The sequence below is a fragment of the Leptopilina heterotoma genome, unplaced genomic scaffold (genome assembly GCF_015476425.1).
Source record: "Leptopilina heterotoma isolate Lh14 unplaced genomic scaffold, ASM1547642v1 Lhet_15, whole genome shotgun sequence".
NCBI lineage: Eukaryota > Metazoa > Arthropoda > Insecta > Hymenoptera > Figitidae > Leptopilina > Leptopilina heterotoma.
In genome coordinates this window covers 2,079,654-2,099,030 of record NW_025110867.1, presented here as the reverse complement: position 1 = coordinate 2,099,030, position 19,377 = coordinate 2,079,654, and the positions used below count along the sequence as shown (strand labels likewise).

Below are 19,377 nucleotides of genomic sequence, written 5' to 3'. Positions count from 1 at the left end.
GACAGTACTTCGGCAGCGCCGGACGGCGTTATCATCCCAGAGTTATGCCAGTGCTGGCTCTCAGCCTTGCCGCCAGTGCTGCCAGTGCTGGCGCAGTACTACGCCAGTTGTAAATTTCCCATTGGGAAAGTGTAAAATTTTGAATTGAAGAATTCACAAATTTTCCATTTTTTATTTTATAAATAAAAATAATAAATAATTCTTCTTAAAAATTAATTTTGAAATGAAAATAATTTTAATTTTTCTTCTAAATTAATTTCGAAATTGATAATATGTACATAAGTAATAGAAAAATTATTTTATTTTATCTGTACTGATGTTTATTTTTAACATTATGAAGTAAAATTTTATTATTTTCATTTTTAAGGGCATTTGAACCATTATAACGTCACAAATTGTGCAAAGCATGTTTTAAAACTGTGACGTCATAATGACTTAAATTAAATATATTCTTAAATAATTTAAAAAAATTAATTTAAAAAATGTAAATTATTTATTTATTTTCATTGTTTTTTTTTCTTAATTAATTTTAATTCTACATTAATTTAAATTTGTATGTTTTTGTATTCTCTAATCTTATTTTTCTTTTTAATTAGTATTAAAATATATTAATTTTTTATTTATTATTATTTTTTTTATAAATTAATTATTACATAAACTATTACTTAGTTTTACAAAATAAACTCTACCAATATAAAGAGATGAGTGAAAATGTTAATTTAATCATTTGTTATTTTTATTTAGTATTTGATGTATTCTTCCGAATTTCCGATCGAAAGAGATTCATAATTTGTTTTCGTTTTTTTTGTTTATCATCGTGATATAAATTTACTATATATACTATAATCTATTATGGGACGTTCCACGTCAAACGAAACAGAGCTGTAGCCAAAAATTGGCGCAATGAAAAAAATCGGTTAAGGGCTTAAAAAATTCGTACACTCGTCTACTTTCGAAAGCATGTGGGCGATCTTGAAAATCCAATATGGCGGCTTAATTATAAGCGAGCAAAGTCAACAAAATCATGAACCCACAAATAAAATCATAAATAAAAATGACAAAATCCATGAAAAAAAATTGACCGAAATTTTTTTTAATGTTTTTGGGGTCGCTTAATACAAATCTTCAAGCAGATTTTGATTAGAGTCTGAAAATTCAAAATGGCGGAACCAAAATGGTGGCCAATTTTTAAAACTCTTTAAAATAGCTCAAAACTTGTTACTCGGGGGTTTTCGGGGTCGCTGATTACGAATATGACATCAGATTTCGAAAATTCAAAATGGCGGATCCAACATGGCCGACATTTTTTTTTTAATTCACCGTATTCGCTCAAAACTTGTTACTCGGGGGTTTTCGGGGTCGCTGATTACGAATATGACCTCAGATTTCGAAAATTCAAAATGGCGGATCCAACATGGCCGACATTTTTTTTAATTCATCGTATTCGCTCAAAACTTGTTACTTGGGGGTTTTCGGGGTCGCTGATTAGGAATATGACATCAGATTTCGAAAATTCAAAATGGCGGATCCAATATGGCCGACATTTTTTTTGAAAAATTCATCGCATTCGATCAAAACTTGCTACTCGAGAGATTTTGGGGTCGCTGAATACAAAAATGAAGTTTCTTTTATGTAATTGACGTCAATTTCTTAAATAATTGTACAGTCGGCATTGGCGTTACCCGATGTACACCGCGGGGAGGTTGCACGATCGGGTTTTGTATCAAGCAATGCACTCTGCCGGGATGAGAGGAAAAAAACACTATCGTCAATAACGAAAACAATTTTTGACAGAACCAGAACAAAAAACTATCTCATATTACAATTAGTTATATACTGATGTATTTTTGCTCTAGTTCTGTCAAATATTTTTGTTTGTTATATATGATAGTATTTTTTCGATTTTCTTTAGCACGGATTTATAATTGAACTAAATAAAACGATTAAAATATTACGAAAATATTTTGAATTTTCGAAATATGATGTCATATTCGTAATCAGCGACCGCGAAAATTCTCGAGTAGCAAGTTTTGATCGAATACGATGAATTTTTTGAAAAAATGTCGGCCATATTGGATCCGCCATTTTGAATTTTCGAAATCTGATGTCATATTCCTAATCAGCGACCCCGAAAACCCCGGATTAACAAGTTTTGAGCGAATACGATGAATTAAAAAAAAATGTCGGCCATGTTGGATCCGCCATTTTGAATTTTCGAAATCTGAGGTCATATTCGTAATCAGCGACCCCGAAAACCCCCGAGTAACAAGTTTTGAGCGAATACGATGAATTAAAAAAAATGTCGGCCATGTTGGATCCGCCATTTTGAATTTTCGAAATCTGAGGTCATATTTGTAATCAGCGACCCCGAAAACCCCCGAGTAACAAGTTTTGAGCGAATACGGTAAATTAAAAAAAAAATGTCGGCCATGTTGGATCCGCCATTTTGAATTTTCGAAATCTGATGACATATTCGTAATCAGCGACCCCGAAAACACCCGAGTAAAAAGTTTTGAGCTATTTTAAAGAGTTTTAAAAATTGGCCACCATTTTGGTTCCGCCATTTTGAATTTTCAGACTCTAATCAAAATCTGCTTGAAGATTTGTATTAAGCGACCCCAAAAACGTTAAAAAAATTTCGGTCAATTTTTTTTCATGGATTTTGTCATTTTTATTTATGATATTATTTGTGGGTTCGTGATTTTGTTGACTTTCCTCGCTTATAATTAAGCCGCCATATTGGATTTTCAAGATCGCCCACATGCTTTCGAAAGTAGACGAGTGTACGAATTTTTTAAGCCCTTAAACGATTTTTTTCATTGCGCCAATTTTTGGCTACAGCTCTGTTTCGTTTGACGTGGAACGTCCCTTATATATTTATTTTTTAATTCAATTTAAAAAATGTTAATTTGCAATTTGAAAGAAAATTAAATTATTTATTAAAAAATAAACTTATTTTTATTATTTTTGTCATTATTAATAAATAAAGTTAACAAAAATTCAAGAGAAGAATATTTGTAAATATAACAGAAATAAATAAAAAAATAAAAATAAACAAAAAATAAAAATTACTATATTAATTAATAATTTTAAAACAAATAAATTTATTTTTATTTAAAGAGAAAAAAAAATGAGTAGAATAAATTTCTGTATTCAATTATAAAGTAAATGAATTATTTCACGTTATTATTTATTTTATTTATATTTATTCGGTGGTGTTTCAAGAATAGGTAAATAAATAAATTTTTATAGTTTATTATTTTAAGTTTGTTGTTGAAAAATAAAAAAAAAGAAGATTCCAATATTATAACTCGCTAATACTAAATTCGTGAATTAAATTTTAAAATGAAAAAAAAATAAAAATTATTAATACCAATCACGTATTTGCAACAAAGTTATGGACAAAAGTTTTCAATGACCTAGACATTTGCATTATCATTTGTTTAACGTTAATGTCACCTACAGTTTTCGAATTGAATTTACAATATTAACTGAAAAAATAGTGCAATTCACTCATTCATTTTAATGTTCATTTTAATATTCATTTTAATATTCATTTTAATATTCATTTCGATAAATGTAAATTATTTTTCTTCATTTTTTAAAACTCATCTTTTCTTTTTAAATACACTGAAAAAAAAATATTGTTGTTTTGAGAGGAAAATTCCTCTTTCAAAATTACTCTTAATCGAAGAGTATTTTCCTCTTATTTTAAGAGGAATATTGTTAAGTGGAGAATAATCCTCTTAAAATAAGAGGATTATTTTTGAGCCATATACAAGAGGAAAATATGCATTGAAATAAGAGGAATCCGCTTAAAACAAGAATTTTTTTTTTCGGTGTATTACCCTTATATTATAATTTATATAATTTTAAAAAATAATGTCAACAATATATTCTTTTCGATATTTATTATTTGTTCAAATTCACAACTTATTTTTATACATTACTAATATTATTATTAATAAATATTATTATTATTAATTATTAAAGGTTATTATTATTATTATTATTTTTTTTATTATTATTATTATTATTATTATTATTATTATTTATTAATATTAATGAATAGTTATTAAATTTTGTTTCTCATAAATAATGATTAATATTCACTTTATTTATTTTCTTGTTATTAATTATAATTATTTCTTTAATTATTTGTTATTCATAATTTTTTCACTTCAAATTTATTTTTATTTATCATTACTTATTTATAGAAATATTATTTGCCACACTATGAAAATACTCTCAGCGCACTCTTTATTTTTTTACAATTTTAATCTGTAAAAATTATTTTACATTAATTTTTCCATTTAAAACTTTAGTTTTTATTATTAATTTTCTCATTTTAAAAATTAACTTTTTTTTCAATTAAATTTTTTATTTAAAAATAAGTTGAAAAAGTGCATTTTGAATTTTATTTTACGTATTTCACGTGGCTTTGTATAAATTTTTCGAATGAGGAAAAAATGTCGAGTAACAAAAAAGCACCTCTTGTCTATTAGTTATTCTAATAGAAGTGTGAGAAATTGAATTTTAAATAATTACATATACCTCCAGTCAAAAAAAAAAAAATAGTAGGGGAATAGAGAAAAAAAGGGGTAGGGGATATGGGCAGGGGTAATGACGATAAATACGGATTTTATATAAAAGACTACAACTTTCAGGAAGGAGAGTCAGTTCGATTTCGGTTTATTAACTAGAACTCGTCCATAAGAAAAAAATATTCCCCCCCCCCCTCAAAAAAGGTGAAAATTTCTAACAATGGAAAATTTGGGATTTGAAAACTTTGAATATAGAGTGATTGACAAGTGTTGTTTATTATAGTGCTTTTAAAAAAATGTGTTTTTATAAAAATTGTTTTTAAACCAGAAACATTTTTTTTTACTTTTATGAAAATTATGAAGAAATTTTTTTTTATTTTTCATCTTCCTTAAAAAAAAGGAAAAAAACATACAAATAAAATAATAGAAATTTTATTTTTAATTGAAGAAAAACTTATACATATATATTTTTTTTAACATATTATTTTTATTATTATGGTATTATTATTATTATTATTATTATTATTATTATTATTATTATTATTATTATTATTATTATTACTATTTTTCTCGGTGGTATTTTTATTATTATTAGTGTTTTTAATTTTATAAGAAAAATAATATTAATTTTTATTATTATTGTATTTTTCTTATTATAGTATTTATTTCTTATTCTGCTTTATTCAAGAAAATATTTTGTTTTGACAAATCAAAGTCTGTAGAATTTGATTGTTTTATTTCTGTTTATAATATTAATAAAGCAAAATGAATGTCGAGAATTATAACATTGTTTCTGAATTAATTGAATTTTTCAAATTCGATAAGTGTTTTTTTTTCTAATAAATATTGTTTGGAAATTTTTCAACTATTTTGTTACTAAAATTTAATAAAAAAATTTCCAAAAAGAATTTTTAATTTTCGTAATCCGTCGAATAAAAAGTAATTTCATTTATTCGAATCTAGTATAAATGCTTTTAGAAAGAACATTTTTTTTTACTTTTAATACCTAGTTTAATAACTATTTTTTTGTTTTTCAAACGTCAAATTATAATTTTTGTAGTAAATATTTATTATTTTTAAGCCTTTTGATTATTAAACAAAAAAATAATAATAATGAAATAATAATAATAAAAATAATGGAAAAAATACTTAACAATAAAAATAATACTGAGAATTAAAATAATAATAGTAGAGAACCATTAATAATAATTAATAATTAAGAAACAAAAATTTAAAAGAACAATAATAAGTAATAATAGTAGCAAAGAAAGGAATAATAAAATAATTGGGAAATAATATTTAAGAAAAATAACAGTGTCAAAAAAAGTAATAATAAAATAATTAAAAAATAAAATTTTTGAAGAATTAATTTCTTAGATTAATTTTAGTTTAATGAAACTTTAATTAATTATTAACTAAATTATTAGATTTTAGTTTTATCTGCAAATGAAATTAGAAGATAGCTTCATTTTTCTATTCTTCTTTTTTTTCTATATAGTGAACAAGAAAAAAGATGTCTGCAGCGGGACCGGAAGTGGTGGTCGGAACGGTTGGTGCAACCGCTGCCACCGGACTTTCAGCAACCAGTGTATTTTTATCACTCCTCATTCCTGCCTTGGTTTTATATTATATTTATTTTCGAATTTCACGAAGACATCTCATTGAACTTGCTGAGAAAATTCCTGGACCCCCCGGTTTACCCATTTTTGGCAATGCTCTCGAATTAATTGGCAGTTCAGACGGTAAATACACGAATTTATTCAGTCACTATAAAGTCAAAATAAAAAAAAATGAAGTCAAAATAAAAAAAAAATTAAGTCAAAATAAAAAAATATTAAAGTCAAAATAAAAAATAATAATAAAACGAAAGTAAAATTAAACAAAAAAAACATTGAAGAGAGAAGGAAAATTTATTTTTTATCAATTTTACTTTTTTTGAAATAATTTATTTATAAAATTAGTCAAGATTTTATGAGCGAGGTACAAACTTAGCTGGAATATTGTAAAATTTCTGAGAAGCGGAACTTGAGAACGAGAGTAGGAAGAATGAGTGTAAGAGAGAAGTTTCGGTATTTCTCACTCGCTCTCGTTATGCCTTTTCTGGAGCTCACGTTCCCCTTCCTAAAAATTTACAATCCTCAAGCCGAACTTTTACCATTTTTTTTTCTCAATTTATTTATGAAATTCTTTCTTTTCAGCAATTTTCCGTAAATTTTATGAAAGATCCTTCGAGTTTGATCAGGTTATTAAACTCTGGATTGGACCAAAATTGGTCGTCTTTTTGATCGATCCACGTGATGTTGAAGTCATTTTGTCGAGTAATGTTTATATTGACAAATCCAGTGAATACCGATTTTTCAAGCCATGGTTGGGAAATGGTCTTCTCATCTCTTCTGGTAATGTATCAAAAAATAAAATTAATTATTCTCTTTAATTAAACTCAAAGAAAGAACAGAAATATTTTTAATTGAATTTATTTTAATAATTTTAATATTTTTAATTTTTTTATTTTAATTATTTATTTATTTAATTACTTTACTTATTTTTATTGTTACTATTTATTTTAACTATTACGTATAAAATATAAATAATTATTCAAAAATAATTATTTATAAACTATTTAAAAAATTTGTTTCCTTTTCTAAGTAAAAAGAAAAATTAAATAGGAAATTTCGGTTTCAATTTTTAAATAAAAAATATATAAAGTTGTAAAAAATCGTATTTTATTATTTTCTTTTAATATTTTTACATTCGAGGAAAAATATAGAAAAAATTAATAATTGCAAATCTAAAAAAGAAAGTAAATTGTTCCACGACGATAATTTACATCTTTGTAATTTAGTTATTAATTTAGTTATTTAATGCAAAAAAAATACATTTTTCTCTTCTGGATTAAAGTCACGACTTTGTCACATAAACTAAATGTTCGTAATAAAACGAAAGTAAAATTTATTCACTTTCAAGTGCGGGTTTCTTTATGTACTATTCTAATCTCTAATTTCTGTAATTTTTTTCAATTTCGTTAAAATATTTCTAAATCATAAAATTATTTAATCTATTTCTTTAATTTTTGAATTCAATAGTTTCCAAAACTATAATAAAACTTTGTAGCGTAATAATAAAAATTTAAAAGAAACAATAGTCATTCTTTAAAAATTGTAATTGTATTTTAATTAATGGAAAATTATGGTTAATTATTCTTTTCTTCAAATTCTTGAAATGACCCTATCTATCGTTTTGTTAAATATTCACATGTGGGGTCAGGATCTTGACTGGGTAATTTCATTAGACATTTGATTTTTTTTCTGTTTCTTTCTTTTTTTATTTCTTCTTTTTTTCTTTTTTTCTATCAACGACACTTTTTCTTTTCTCTTATTTACAAAATAAAAACACTTTTGTATTTTCAATTCGTTGTCACCGAAAGATTATTTTTTTTCTAAATTCTAATATAGAATTTTTAAATTACAAATAATATTTTTAGAAACTGTTATAACTGATTTTTTCATGTATACTCTCAATTGACAATTAATTTTTATTTTGCAAAAACATTTTTTATTAAAAAATGTTAGTCTATTTTGAAATAAATTAAATTGGTAATTAAAAATTAAATATGTAAATTACAAATGTTAATAATAGCAATACTGCTTGGAAATTTTTCATATGGCTTAAAATTCAACGAAAAAAAATTCTTGATTAACATTATAATTGAAATTAAAATTTATTCAAAAATATTACTTCCTATTCTTTTGTGTATTCAAATTTATTGATAATAAGAATTGTTTAAATTGACTAGAAGAATAATTTATGAAATAATAATACATTGTGTCGATATAAAAAATTTTTTTTAATTTTCGTCAAGTTTCTAAAAAGAAAATTGGTTTTTAATTTATTTATTAAAAAGATTAAAATTTTTTCAAGTTTCTAAAAAGAAATTTTTTTTTGAAAATTTATAATCATCGTAATTATAATTATTGGCCCCGAAAACTCCCGAGTGACAAAATTTAAGAAAATCCATTTAATTTTTTCATTTCTGTCCGCCATATTGGATCCGCCATTTTGAATTCTGAAATTCTGACTGCAGATTCGTAACCGTTGACCCTTAAATCCCCCGAATAACAAGATTAAAGCGAATCAATTTAATTTTTAATTTTCATCCGCCATATTGGATTCTCCATTTTGAATTTTTAAATTCTGACTGCAGATTCATAAGCGTTGACTCCGAAAAACCCGAGATGGCAATATTGACGCGAATCTATTTGAATTTGAATTTTTGTCCGCCATTTTGAATTTTATATCGATTAATTGTAGAATTTAATCTTTATAATGTTTATTAGTGTCAAAAATTTGAAATTAAAAGTTAATTTTTAAATTGTTAATGAAAGGTCAAAAATGGCGTGCTCATCGTAAACTGATTGCTCCCACTTTCCACTTGAATGTCCTGAAAAGTTTCATCGACCTCTTCAATGCAAATTCCCATTGCGTTGTTGAGAAAATGCGCAAGGAAGGAAACAAGGAATTCGACATTCACGATTACATGTCTGAGACAACTGTGGAAATCCTCCTGGAAACTGCAATGGGTGTCTCAAAAACCACCCAGGATAAAAGTGGATATGAATACGCCATGGCTGTCATGAAGTACGTCTCAAAGAAAAATTCCATACTCCAATTAATTTTATTAAATTAAATTTCAATTCGTTTTCCAATTAATAAAGTCTATGGATTGTCTGCAAACTTTTCATTGATCTTCATCACTCAGCAGAAAATTTGGTAGTTCAAAAGATTCAAAAGTTATTACGAAATAACTTTTTTTTTGAAACACCAAATTTTCTTGAGACAAGAATCCGGTGTAGGTACGCTGAAAGTTTGCAGACATTCTGTGGATTGTTTTATTTGGTTTAACGATTTTTATAATTGATGGTAATTATTATTTATCCTCAGGATGTGTGACATTCTTCATCTACGTCACACAAAAGTCTGGCTTCGACCTGACTGGCTCTTCAATTTGACGAAATACAGCAAGGATCAGATGCGTCTTCTTGACATCATTCATGGACTCACTAAAAAAGTCATCCAACGCAAGAAGGAGGACTACAAGAGTGGAAAGCGAGCTGTTATTAATCCAACCATTGAGAACAGGACCAACGACAAGGATACTAAGGTAAATCTTTTGGTATTTAAACCAGAAAAATTAAAATCAGTTTCAAGAATAGCTTCAACAAATAAGATGCAATTCAATATTATTTTCGAATACCGTCAGACAGTCAGTTGGTTTATAACTGAAGGTCTGCTTAATGCAACAAGACAAACTAAACAAAGTTTGTACTTCCATTTTCGAATACCGTTAGACAGTCAGTTGGTTTATAACTAAGAGTCTGCGTTATACTCCAGGATTATATCAGTTTCTTTAATAGAAAATAAAACAAAATTTCTAGAATACAATTGTTGTGGAAGGTCTCTCCTTCGGTCAAGCTGCAGGTCTCAAGGATGACTTGGATGTTGATGACAATGATGTAGGAGAAAAGAGGAGACTCGCCTTCCTTGACCTTTTGGTTGAATCCGCCCAAAAGGGAGTTGTCCTCAACGATCAAGAAGTAAAGGAACAAGTCGACACCATCATGTTTGAAGTAAGACTACAAAGAAATTTTATTAGCAATGAAACTTTTGTTAAAAATACATCATCCTCCACTAAAATTTTGTGTAAATTTAATTAGGGTCACGACACAACAGCAGCAGGTTCCAGTTTCTTCCTCTCGATGATGGGATGCCATCCAGAGATCCAAGAGAAGGTTATCCAAGAATTAGATGAAATCTTCGGTGATAGTGATAGACCTGCCACCTTCCAAGATACCCTGGAGATGAAGTATCTGGAGCGTTGCCTTATGGAGACTCTCCGAATGTACCCACCAGTACCGATCATCGCTCGTGAAGTGAAAACTGATTTAAAACTCGGTTGGTATTCCATTAAAACTACCTTCTTTAGGTTAAAACATTATTCTTCTATCGAAAGACTCTTGTCTGCAGAAAGTCTCGTAATTCAAAAACCAAAAACTGTTATTACATAGTTTTTCTATCTCTTGAAGAATCAGACTTTTTGTGGATAGGAGATCGAAAGTTTGTAGACACTCTGTGGACTTTCTCACTTGGGATACGATACAAGGTTCATGTAAAATGCTTCTGTGATGAATTACAGAGAACAGTTGCACAAGCACTTTAGGTGCTTCTGTAATCCCTAAACTTTTTAATCCACCAACATAAGAAATTCAACAGAAACTAATTTCACCTTCTTTTCAGCATCTGGAGATTACATCGTCCCAGCAGGATGCACTGTCGTGGTCGCCACCATAAAATTGCACAGACAACCAAACATCTATCCAAATCCAGATGTCTTTAATCCAGACAACTTCCTTCCAGAAAAGACTGCAAATCGTCACTATTATGCCTTCGTTCCATTCTCAGCAGGTCCTAGATCATGCGTAGGTCGTAAATACGCAATGTTGAAATTGAAAATCCTCCTGTCAACAATCTTGAGGAACTTCCGGGTCCAATCGACAGTTAAGGAATGTGACTTCAGACTGCAAGCTGACATCATTCTTAAACGTGCCGAAGGCTTTAAAGTTAAATTAGAACCCAGAAGATCAATGGCAAAGGCTCATTAGAAAAAAAGAAAGAATTACTTAAATATTATGAAGCGTCTATTATGTAGTGTGTACGTAAGAAAGAACGTAAAGCGTTTAGCGATTTATAGTCACCAATTTTTGCGATCTAAACAAAATCGGACAGCGTACACGTTTTTGTAAAATATTGTAAATTAATTTTTTTGCTTAGTTAACGTTTGATACGTATAGAATTACTTATTTCTTCTTGTATTTTTTTTTTGTTGATATTTAATTTCTGCAAATAAATTTCGTGCAGTTTAAAAACTGCAAGACGTAAATAGAATTAATGTTTCCTTTCAATATTTCCCTATGAATCTAACGCATTTTCGTCTCTAGCTATATTTAATGAAAATTACATAAAATTGTTTCTTGGTGCATGTATGCTGGATATGGATCCAAATATTCAAGGGCGCAATAAGAAGGTAAAAATTAAATTCTCTGTACTGGTCCTGTCAAAACACTGGCCATGACAAATTTACACTAATTAACAAAAGATAATATAGTGTTCTGTTTAATCAACCGCGGATAACTAAAATGTAGTTCACTTGGGACTCAATGTCAAAAAGAAAGCTTGGAAATAAGATGCCTACCACTCTTCGCAGACTAGTGGGAGTTTTCGTCAAATTATTCTGAATTAGGAAATCAGAAAAAGCACAATTAAACGAAATACCTTAAACGGATAATGATTACGCGAATTAAATTAAAACACGATTAAAGAGATGTAAAGTAGCACAAAGAAAAGGATAGTTAATTTTACGATGGAAATTTGAACGCACAAGGATAATGAAATAATTGATTACAAATAAAGAGACACAGATGAAGAAAACAAAGTATCAACATAGCATTATGACGAATCGGATATTCCAGTAGAACTAAATGATGAAATATAAATCAATAAAGGTAACAAATATGTCTATGGACGCTTCCAAGAGTATTAAACGCTTTGCGACTAAGATATATGGGTAAATCCACCGAACCGTTCGATTTCATGTTACTGGCAAATCTTTATATATTTTTAAAGTATTCTATTAATTATTTTCATATATTTTTTCTACTTTAGAAAAGATCTGAGAATCTATTGAACTAAGAACATTAAATAAATGTTAGCCTACTTGCCTTATATAAATAATAAAACAGAGTAAATTAATCTAAATCATGAAATTTGCAGTGTTACTCTAGGTACAAGTTTCTGTTCTTATGGGCATAACTTTTTTGGCATACAACGAAACAATTCTAAACGATGGTGAATTAAACTTCACTTTTTTTACAATGTATTGAAAGATAAATAAAAGATGTGCTCTTAATTATAAAGAAATTGTAATACTTGAAAATATAGCGTTACTCATTATTTTTTAATAACAAAATTTATGGAAACTTTGTATTATAACTTTCGTAACGATTGTTCAATTACAATTTTTGACAACCGCACTTATTCGTCTTAAACAGACAAATAAATCTTGGTATTGTAAAATAATGTGCCTTTAGAAGTAAAGAAAATATTACAATAACTATCACCTTAGACTTGAGCGTGAACAACTCTAAACTTAGCCTTTTTCTAGGAGCACATCTACAGATTATTATTCTTATATTCAAATGCCAAATTTTATCTCTAATTTATAATGACAAAAAATTAAGAACTACAATAAAATTGTTTATTATTAATTCATTTAGTTAATTATGAACGTATCAGTCAATGTGAACAATTGAATAACTTTTCATCTGTTATTTTTTATTTTTACTTTCGTCAAAATTAAGATAATTTAACTAACAGAATTAGAAAATAGATTCTGAAATGATGTTATTAATAAATTATTATATTAATCATAAATATATTTTAATATTAATTTCTTACACAAATAAATAATTATAATGAATAATAAACACGAATAATAAAATTATTCATGTTTTGCACATATTAATATAGAAAACAAAAGAAGAAAGAAATACACATTTTTAATTGTATTTTTTGAAAAAACTCATATCTTCGTTTTTTCTTTTTATTTCGCATGGCATTAAATTAAAATGAATCACGAAAGTAGATAATTGTTCCAAAATAAATTTTGAAAAAAATTAACCGTAAATGAGATGTGTGCTTTCAATTTAAGAATTTTCATTTTTATAAGTGAATGTCGACCAACGCCGTGGATTTGTCCACATGAACGCCAAATAGTTGAATTAAAAAAATTATACGGTTAAATTGAAAACATCATGTGAGTTGTAGAACTACTATCGTAATGTAATAGAGGGAACTAATTTTTTATTAAAGTCAAACCTTTTTTGTGTAATACAGTTTACAATTTTTATGTAGTTAATTTGACTACAATATTGGAGTAGTAAACATAAATGAAAAATGTTATTAAAGCCTATCGAATCACTTTAAGTAGCAAACTCTACTACACAATGTATTAGTTTTAGTGAGAAAATAATCGATAATTTAAACTTTTTAAACTTAAGTTTGACTACATTGAGTAGTAAATTGTACTGCTTAACCCTTAGATGCACACGTTTTTCTATTCATTCAAATTTGACAAAACTCGGTACTCGGGGGTTTTTGGGGTCGCTGATTACGAATCTGAGGTCATTTTGTACAAATTCAAAATGGCGGATCCAATATGGCGGATTTAAAAAATAAAAAGTTGTTCAATTGGACTGAAACTCGGTACTCGGAGGTTTTTGAGGTAGCTGATTACGAATTTGACATCATTTTGAAAAAATTCAAAATGGCGGATATAAGAAAAGAAAGTCGTTCAATTAGATTGAAACTCGGTACTCGGAGGTTTTTTGGGTCGCAGATTACGATTCTGAGGTAATTTTGAAACAAATTGAAATGGAGGATGTTTTTACTCGTTCTTAGCGTTACCCGGTACTAACGGCGATGAATAAGATGTAGAGGAAGGAGAAGATAAAAAAGTTTTAGACAATGGTATTTTGGGTGGAAATGGTTTGCTAAGGCGAGATGTTCCTTTCACGAAAGATTTTGGACCAAACATTCCCACAAATGTTAAAACGCCTTTGGAATTTTTTCCCCTTTTCAGCAGCCTTATAATAATATATTGTGCAACATGTACAGAAAGAAGCTGTTTTCCGGAGTGTGCAAAGTTTGCTGCTCAGAGCGAAGCGATGGCAGGGGGTCGATTCTGTAACTATCCCACTCCCACCTTCCACTCTCACTTCCCACCTTTCACTTCCGCTTTCCACTCTCACTTCCTACTCCCACTTTCTACTTTCCACCCTCACTTCCCACCTTCCACTCTCACTTCCCACCTTCCACTTCCCCCACCCACTTCTATTTCCCACTTTTACTTCCCACCTTCCACTTTCATATCCTACATTTTACTCCTACCTTCCACTTCCTACTCCTACTTCTCACATTCTGTAACTTTCCCACTCTCACTTCCCACACCCACTTTAACTTCCCACGTTCCACTTTCAACTCTCACTTACTACATTCCACTTTCACTTCCTACTTCCACTCTCACATACCAGTCCCACTTTTAAATGAAAATACCTGATTAACGCTTAAGAGTGCAAGGTGGAAAGTGAGAGAAGTAAGTGTAAGTGTAAAGAAGGTGTGAAAAATGGAAGATAGAGCGTAAAAGTGAAAAGAAGATGTAAAAAAGAGAAGTTATAAGGTGAAAGTGGAATATAATAAGTGAGAGTGGAAAGTGAAAAAATACATAATGAGGGAAGTACGAGTAGGAAGTAGAAGGTAGAAGTAGAAAGTGGGTGTGAAAAGTGAAAGGTGGGAAGTAAAAATGGACAATAGAAGTGAGAAGTGGGAGTGTGAAGTGAGCGTTGGAAGTGAGAGTGGAAAGTGAGAAGTAGGAGTGGGTAGTGAGAGTGGAAAGTGGAAGTGGGAAGTGAGAGTGAAAAGTGGAAGATGGGAAGTGGGTGTGGGAAATGAGAGTGGAAGGTGAGAATTGGGAGTGGGAAATAGAAGGTGGGAAGTGAAAAGTGGGAGTAGGAAAGTTACTGAATCGCCACCCAGCAATTTGCACTCGTCGGAAAATCTGCACACAGTACTTTGTGCAATAAATATATAGTTTTATGTTGATTATAGTGCATACTATACTGTTTACAGAAAAGTGTGAGGGAAATTACACTTTCCTGCACAGTGTACGGAAAAGAACAAACGAATTTATATGCAAGGCAAACGAAAAGTAAACAAGAAGAAGTCACGAAAGATGAGATTCTTATAAAAGTAAAGTATGATTTCATTGTATACCCTTTGGGGTCTTTACAATCTCCTCAACATCACTACTAAACACTTTCTAACTCACAAACTCTTCCCTAGTAGAAATTTGTCCTAGTTATTATAAAGGTACTGTCCAGTCGCGCTTGAAATTGTCTAGTTACTTTACAAGCCAACTGGCTAATAACTGGAATGGAGTGTCACGCTGTTTTCATCAAGTTATTATCTAGCCCAACTTTATAAATTCTGGTCAAGGGTTCTGTAGAAAAACTAGACAAATTAATTCTTTTAAAATACTGAAAATTTGTTTAATATTAAGATTTACTGTAGTTAACACATTTATTTCATGCAATTAATATAAAATTTCTATTTAGCACCAAAGAAATTCAATAAAAAATATTTTTGGAAAATTTATGTATCCATTATAATATATACATAATAAATGGAATAGAATAAAAAATTATATAATATTTTATAATTTTTAATTAATTAGTTGAATTATTATATAAAAATAATACAAATAGTAAATTATTACATGTAATTTTCTACATTACTTTTTGATTTTTAATTCAATTAAAAAAAAATTCTAAATTCGAATATCCTAAATATGTATTTACTGTTTTCAAACAACTTTTATTTTTTTAATGCACTATTATTAACAATAACACTGAGACAGATATTTTTTATTAGTATAAACAATTGTAATCTGAGTCAAAATACGTGAAGTGTACCCGAAATTCTCAATTTGCCTATATATATTTAACAATGATTGGAATTGACACATAATTATATGTTATTTAACAGGTTTAAACGATTTTAAAAAAAAATTAAATTTCTTTTAATTATAAACAATTGAAGTTTTTTACAGTCTTTAATTAAAAAATTCATATCTCGGGTTAGAATCAACGAATCTTAATGAAATTTTATACACAAACTTATGAAATATTGTAGTTTAAATATAAATTATCAAAATGAAAAATTATTGAAATTTAGTAATTGTTATTGTAAAATTAATTGTTTAAATAAAAAAAACAATGTTCTCAACATTTTATAAAGTTCTCGTAAAATCTATTCGAAATGATATTTGATATGCTTTTAGTAACCGTTTTGAAAACCTATGAGTCGAAATTAGCAAAAAAGTTACAAATTTTTTTCTATCGCGCGGTACGTCTCTTAGGCGTTCTCCCGCTATAGGACTACGTCTTACCGGTCGACGTTTATGTCATCTTTAAGATTATTTGTGTACTTTTTTGTTTTGTTTATTACACATAAATTAATTATTAAAACGTAAATTAGGTTAAGTAATTTATTTAATTAAATTTAAATAATTAATTCAATTAATTAAATATATCTTGTGATTCGTTGAAAATTAACGAAAAGTATATAAGCTAAAAATAAATAATAATTTCGTTCAAGAATAAAGTTTATTAAAATTTAGTAAAAATAAGATAATATATCTTCTTCACTACAATCTATTTTACAATGATGTGTTCTTCAGGAAGTGTATCAGCAGAAAAAAATTTACAATAAAGACTTTTTTCATCTTTAACATAAAAACAATGATATTGGCGAGTTTGTTTTATCGTCACAGCCTTTTGAAACCTATTTTTTAAAAAATTTTCTTCATCTTCGTGGTCTTTCTTGATGCAAAAATCGAAATCAATTTTTTTGAAAAATGCTTTTGCCTAATCGAATAGAATTTTTGGGTTTGTGATTTGATCACCGTGTGGTCTTTGCAAGCTGGTCTTGTGTGCAGTTCTTTTTACGGTACCCCCAATACCGTCGCATGCACCCTTACCGTGGGATGTTGCGAAAAAATGCCATTCTGCGATAATATTAAAATCTTCTTCGTGAAATAGTAAATTAACAAAATTACTTTTGTTTTTATATCCGAAAAGTAAATAATTTTTTTTACCGAATCCTCCCCATGCTTTTCTCGCAAATAAGTTATTAATCTCTTGTTAAAAAGATGTACAGCTGTTGCATTATGTTTCTCATTTTCTGAAATGATTACGAAGCTGTGATTGCGAAGAATGTTATTTGTCTTGTAGTATACTACATATGGATGCAATGTTACTTGGGTACTTGCCCAATGATATGCTTAAATAGCATCTTGTACACAGAAGGTGTAATTTTCCGCAAAATCCAGTGACACTAAACATTCTCCATCACTTAACTCGTGCTTTAAGTTCGAAAAATAAGCACTTTGCGACTTTGCAATGAAATCAAGCTTTAATAAAATTGTCAAATCTTCTTTTAGTTTTCGTAAAAATTCTTCTATGCAATCATTCTGCTGTTGAATCTCACATCTAAAGAACATCAAGTAACATTAAAAAAAATAATTTTAAACATTTCACGATTTAAACATTATTATGTTTTAAGACGATAATATGGTTGTAGGTCATTCCTTGACCTAAATCTGAATAAATAAAAATATGACAATTTTTGTTGTTGTTAGAAAGTAAATACACTGAGAAAACATTATACTTAATTCAAATAGAAAAATAATTTTAAGTGATTTTGTTTAATTGAAATTATTTAATAAAACATTGAATTTAACGATTTATTAAATATTTAAAACAACCGTGTGATGAAATCATATAATATTTTAATTGAAATTAGTTTGTAAGCTTAATCCCAATATATAAAAAATATCTACTGCTTTGATGCGAAAGTATTATTCGTTTAAATAATTATATTTAGTTCAAACATATTTTTTGTTTTGGTTTAAACAAAAAATATGTTTAAAAATTTTATGTTTGATTCAAACTTAAAAGTCGATTATGAATAGTTTAAAATCAACCATAATTTGTGTTTGAATTAAATACATTATTCTTTTAAAGGGACCAAAAAATATGTTTGAATTAAACTTAAATATGTTTGACTGTATAGCAAAGATATTTTAAGTTTGATTTAAACAAAATTTGTTTGGATCAAATAAATCGTTTTCTCAGTGTATTTTATCTTTTTTCAGCTTGAAAAATACATTATTTTGACTGTAAATGAAACATCTAACAGAAATATATCAAAAATTATTAGATAGATACTTAAAAATAAAATTTTTTTGGAAACTTCATTTCTGATTACGAATTTACCTGTCGGTGATGATCCATTCATTATATTTGATTTCGGATATCGAATAATCCGAAAATAATTGGTGTAGCTTCCCGCAAAATACTTTTGAACCGGGGCATTTATGACAGGTCAATAAATAACAAGATGAGGAAGATTCTTCACAAGTAATTTCATTTAATGCATCCTTGTATGAAGTCATGAAATCGTATTGGTGCTTTTTAAATTCAGATTTCAGACCTTGAAATTTCAACTTCACATTTTGGTGAATCTTGCAGACACACACATTATGACAACCATTTTTGTTCGCCAAAATACACTGTTTAGGTCTCAATTTTGTAAACATTGACAAACTAATTTTGTCATTTGGATATTTAGTTATGAAACTGGAATGGAGGTCTTTTAAATCGTGCAGTAATAATTGTTTTTGTACGTTTATACGCCCTGTTTCTGTTGGTATTGAAATACAGTCTTTTTTCCCGGCATTATTCGGCTAGCTTCTTCTGACAAATAAAAACATGTTGCTTTTTCCACGATTTCAGGATTCATTTTATTTCCTTTTCTCTTCTTCGGGCGAGATTTGTATTCATCTGTTTTACGCAATTTTTTCGCTCGAGATATGCCATACGACGGGAAACATTAAAATATGTACGCATTTGACGAATACTTAACTCTGCACTCTAAATCTGAATCAGTGAAAATTTCACTGATTTCAATTCAGTGGCCCAGTTTTCTTTAATTCATCAGTGGTATTTCACTGAGAATCAGTAAAAACCACTGATTGTCAGTGAAATTCCACTGATTCATCAAAGAAAACTGGGCCACTGAATTGAAATCAGTGAAATTTTCACTGATTCAGATTTAGAGTGTGTCGGAAGAGTTGTTAGTATTTCTATCTTTTCTCCATAATTTG

General features: G+C 28.2%; 1 protein-coding gene across 1 annotated transcript; it reads left to right on the top strand.

Annotated features, from left to right (window-relative positions):
• The first annotated feature begins 4,640 nt into the window (after window positions 1-4,640).
• On the top strand, window positions 4,641-11,483 carry LOC122498404 (cytochrome P450 4g15). The gene is made up of 8 exons (XM_043606110.1): window positions 4,641-4,748; window positions 6,043-6,286; window positions 6,743-6,940; window positions 8,927-9,179; window positions 9,483-9,702; window positions 9,977-10,168; window positions 10,256-10,493; window positions 10,836-11,483. The coding sequence occupies exons 2-8, from the start codon at window positions 6,058-6,060 to the stop codon at window positions 11,198-11,200; spliced, it is 1,695 nt and encodes a 564-aa protein (XP_043462045.1). The 5' UTR covers window positions 4,641-4,748; window positions 6,043-6,057; the 3' UTR covers window positions 11,201-11,483.
• The last annotated feature ends 7,894 nt before the right edge of the window (window positions 11,484-19,377 follow it).